This window comes from Pteropus vampyrus, unplaced genomic scaffold, assembly GCF_000151845.1.
Source record: "Pteropus vampyrus isolate Shadow unplaced genomic scaffold, Pvam_2.0 Scaffold202, whole genome shotgun sequence".
Taxonomy (NCBI): domain Eukaryota; kingdom Metazoa; phylum Chordata; class Mammalia; order Chiroptera; family Pteropodidae; genus Pteropus; species Pteropus vampyrus.
In genome coordinates this window covers 2,882,184-2,886,704 of record NW_011888983.1, presented here as the reverse complement: position 1 = coordinate 2,886,704, position 4,521 = coordinate 2,882,184, and the positions used below count along the sequence as shown (strand labels likewise).

The 4,521-nt window shown below is 53.7% G+C and overlaps 1 protein-coding gene across 1 annotated transcript in view; it reads right to left on the bottom strand.

The window, feature by feature from the left end:
* Nucleotides 1-4,521, bottom strand: part of LOC105300142 (cadherin-23-like) — a 93,540-nt gene that overhangs the window by 48,164 nt on the left and 40,855 nt on the right. Inside the window, exons 6-7 of the mRNA XM_023537857.1 lie at nucleotides 1,686-1,741; nucleotides 1,283-1,355 (exon numbers count right to left, since the gene is read on the bottom strand). Of these exons, the coding sequence (XP_023393625.1) occupies nucleotides 1,283-1,355; nucleotides 1,686-1,741 (129 nt within the window). The remainder of the gene's footprint in view (nucleotides 1-1,282; nucleotides 1,356-1,685; nucleotides 1,742-4,521) is intronic.

Genomic DNA, 4,521 nt, shown 5'->3' with positions numbered 1-4,521 from the left:
TGTCCTGTAGCTGTGCCAGCCAGGGCTTTCTGCACCCTCCCGCCACCCAACTGCCAGCTCTGGCAAGTGGTGTGTGTGTGATTCACTGTGTGCACCTCTAGAGTCACTACGCCCAGGTGATAATCTGGTGGGATCTCTGGCAGGTGCCTTAACTTGTCTGAGCCTCAGCTTCTCCCTCTACATGATGGGTCTAGCTATACAGCCCATGTGTGGGGCTGTTACTGAACTGCGGACTGTGGTTACTACTGTGCTGATGAATCGATAGTCGTTGGGAACACAAGGGGGCTATGGACAGGCAGGTCATTCTGGCCCCTTCCAGGTAGCTGCGGGGGCCTCTGATCTGACTCGGTCCTGCCCTAAGCAAGACTGATACATGGGCCCTGACACAATCCTTTATCTAAGCACGCTCAACTTGGAAGAGGATTAAGTGCCAAAATGAAGGCCTCTCCGTGGCAGAGTCTCCGGGGATGGTGGAATTGCAGGGGCCACTTCGGCAGTGACATTTTACAGGGAATGCCTGAGACTGATATAGGGAAGGGTGGGCTGGGCACAGCCTGGTCCCACCCAGCAAGTCATCAGATACTAGGGAGGTACCAGAGGAAGACTCTGTGGTACTAGGGAAGGTCACCCCTGACTCCAGCTGTCCCTGGTTCCTCTAGTTGTTCCTTGACTTCAGCTGTCCCCGACTCCTCCAACTGTTGCAGCAATTCCTGACATTTTCCCCACAAACTGTCCCCTTGGAGTGTAAGGATGAAACTGCCAGCCTGTCCTGAGGACGGAACAGGTCCCCTGGATCCTGAGTGTGGACGTTATGGCCCTGGGTCTGCAGACCGAGCCTTGGCACCTGAGATGTGGCCCAGGGACGAGCCTCCCATTCTTGTCCTCCCATGGGAACACACGCCATCCTCCAAGGCCAGACCTTCAGCCATTATGGCCCCTGGGACCTGCCTCGCAGCACCGTAATCTCAGAACTCTCTGCCTACTCCCATTTAACCAAGGTTGTTGAATTAATCACCAGTCATTTTTCTCTTCCCTGCTAGACTGTAGCTGCAGGAGAGCAGGGACCAAGTGCCTAGCAGAGAGTCTGCACATAGCAGGTGCTCTAGGTAACTGCTGCCTGGCAGATACCTGGACATCTCCAAAGGTTCCCCTCTGTTGTCATGGAAACAGACAGGGAGGACCATGGACCTCCCCAATTTGTGTACTAGGTGAGGTCTATCTATTGTCGGTGCCTTGCCTGCTGGTTTCCTGCCTTCGCGCCCTCCCCTGCCTGGGCCCGTACCTGCCATGATATTCTCCACCACGGAGACGAAGTAGGCAGGCTTGCTGAAGGTGGGAGGATTGTCGTTCTCATCCTGGAAGAAAAACAGACAGGTTTCAGGAGCCAGGGAGGCAGTGGGGGCTGGTCGGCTGTCCCAGGCTGGTACCAAGGGGAGGCTGGGCACAGCTGGCACTGACGTGCTCTGGCTGGGCTACAGATCAAGGAGGCAGGACAGGCCTTGGGGAAATATGTGGGGGGTCAGGAAGGGATGGTGAGGACTGGAGAGATGGAGAAAGGTAGCAGCAGCTGGAGCTGCCTATGACACCAGCTCCCCTGGTTCTCCCCTTCGGTCTTTCAGCTGAGCTCCGAGCTTCCTCCAGTTCTCCCACTTTCGGCTCATCAGCCCCCATGCTGGGATGCCTACCAGGAACTTCTCTCCCGGCTCTGCCAAGGTGACGGCGGAAGGTTCTAGGAACCTTCCTAGAAATGAAGGGAGAAAGGAGCAGCCAACCTAGATAATACTGAAGTACATAGGAGACAGATGGCTCCTCCACCACCCTGGCAAGTCCTGGCCCAGAACCCGCCACCCTCAGCTTTCCGGAAGCAATCCCTCCTCTGGCCCAGCCTCCACCACTGACCAGGTGAGAGGGCTGGTGCTGGGCCGAGAGGCCAAACTGGCAGGTTGGGGCCCGGTGAAGCCTCTGCCTCGTTCTGCTCCTCCACACGCTATCTCCGTCCACTATCAGAGGAGACTTTCCTACCCTTTAAGACTATCATCCTCACGGACTGCTTTTTGCAATCACTTGAGGATTCCTCCCTGGTCCCCTCTTGGAGGAAATCTGGCGGGCCCACCTGACCCAGCCTTCTCTCCTTTCCTGAGGAGCCCAGCATGGATGCAAACTCCAAGAGCCTCATTTCTCCTGAAACTGCGAGCTCCTAAGGGAAACTCTTGAATAAGCGCCTTTTGCTGGAGTCACTCATGCTGAGCAAACGTGACAGTGAGGGAGGCATAATAGCTGGAGACTTCAGAGAACCCCATCCTTCTGGGACTGTGGGTGCCCAGAAAGGAACACTCGTCTTCCCCAATCTGGCCCTTGGCTCTGGACTGCACACTGGCTCAATCTGGTTTGTCTCTCTCCCTGGTCTCAGAGAACTGGCTGTGAGAGGACTCGCCAGACATCCGACATCCCAAGAGCGTGCCTGGGCATCCCCCCGGTGCGGGCATGAGCGCCCCGAACGTGTGTCTATTTAAGCCTTCTGCTTGGCTGCATGAAACAAGCGTGGAGAATGTCAGTGAGAGAGCATGAGGCAGAAACTTATTAGCGGTGATATTTCCCTGGATCCTGGCGCTGCATTCACTATTAGTTCTAATTCAGCGGCTCCCTCTACAAAAGCTTATTGTCCCCTAATGGGAAATCTACAAACCGAGTTTGACTTCTTTATTAAAAACCAACAAGCAGTGGATGAAAAGGAATCACCTGGCCCCTCTCGCCTGCCTCTCCTCCTTCAGGAGCCCTGTCATTTTGATCTGCCTCTCCCCACCCCCTCCCTGTGCAGTAAGTGCTGCCATCAACCACTTCATCTCTGCTGGGCTTTTTTTTTTTTTCCCCAGTTCAGAGAAAATCCCTTTGATGGAGGGAGGAGGCAGCTTAGACAAGTGACAGCTACTTAAAAATCACCCACATGCAAAATCAACTCAAAGGCAGTGACCTTTTCAAGTGTAGTCCGTAGACACAGTGACTACGCCATCCAAAAGCCCTGCTTGAAAGACGATGTTCACTCATAGCCAAGGTGGCATCTGTTTCTGTGATTGGACCCTCCTGCTGCCAGGGGCCAGGACAGACCGGAAGGAGTGTGGGGGCCCCTCTTGACTGGCATGACAGCTTCGAGGGAACATAGTCAATAATATTATAATAACTACATATGGTGTCAGATGGGTGCTAGACTTATCAGGGTGATCACTTTGTAAGTTATATAAATGTCTAATCACTGTGTTGTACACCCGAAACTTATATAATGTCAATTAATTGAAAAATAAGTTAAAAAAGGAACACCAGGATGTGGTCATAATTGTCAGGGAACACATTCTAGTTGTCCGGTGTCACCCTTGCCATTTCAAGGTGGGATGTCGCAGGTTAAAGGCAGGCAAGTGGTTAGGCTTCTGTGGCTCTCCTCTCCTCTGTCCTCCCCTGCCACTCCCTGAAGCCTGACACGCCAGATATAAGGTGTCTGCCCTTCCCTCTCCCGCACCTTGTTCCATATAGCCTCGCCCTCCCACACCACCCCTAAACCCTGCTCCCACGTGCCCACCTGCAGAGCTCCCCCCAGAACATCACCTCGGACTTTTTCATCACTGAAGCCCCATCCTATTCGAATTGCAAGCCAATTAGGTCCCCCAGCCAGACCAGGACATTCCCACCTGGGAGCTAGCCCTGGAGCCTCTAATGTCAGGTTGTAAGGATGAGGCTTGTCAAAGCCAGGTGTGGGGCAGTGCCAGAGGTTGTTGGCAAAGCCAGCTAGAAGTGGAAGATCATCCGGCAAGCCCGCTCTGGGCAAGATGTTTTCCTGAGCATATGTCAAATCACAGCGTATCTCCTAACCTGACAATCTGATCTACTCCTCCTGGAATCAGGAAAGTGCTAATTCTTCCATCAGCATGCATTCACCCTCGCCTGCAGGCAGCAGCCTTTATGAGATGGGGGGCAGGTGTGCTTGTGCATGCACAGTGTTGGGGGTCTCTGGGGAGAAAGGCCCGCTGGCCCACTGTCAGAACACCATCTCATCCCCAGGATCGCTAGGGGAGCTGCACGGGGCCAGCGAACCAATGTGGAGACGGGTTTAACGACTGATGATTTCAGACGTGGAATGCACTAAGGTGTGTGTGACAGTCATGTAAGACAAGCTGTGGCTTGGTTTCAGGTCCCTTTAGATCTTCAGAGGAGCAGAAAAAGGAAGTGAAAATGAAAAAGGACGGGTAGAGAGAGAGAGAGAGAAGAGAGATGACCTTCCAGGAATTCCCTTGAACGCCACAGAATGTAGCTGTACATGAAAGAATCTGGTGACATTTCCTCCAGCTTCTGCTCCCCGAGAGGTTGTCCTGAGGCCCCCAAATGAAGTTAGAACCAGAACTTCAAAAGTTGGGTTCTTCTTGCGTTCTTGGACCTCCCCTGGCCAAGCTGGCAGAGGTTTTCTAGGACAGCCTTTGGGCCAGTCTGCCAGGTAAACCCCCTGAGCGGTGGAAGGGCAAGGCCAGTGCCCCT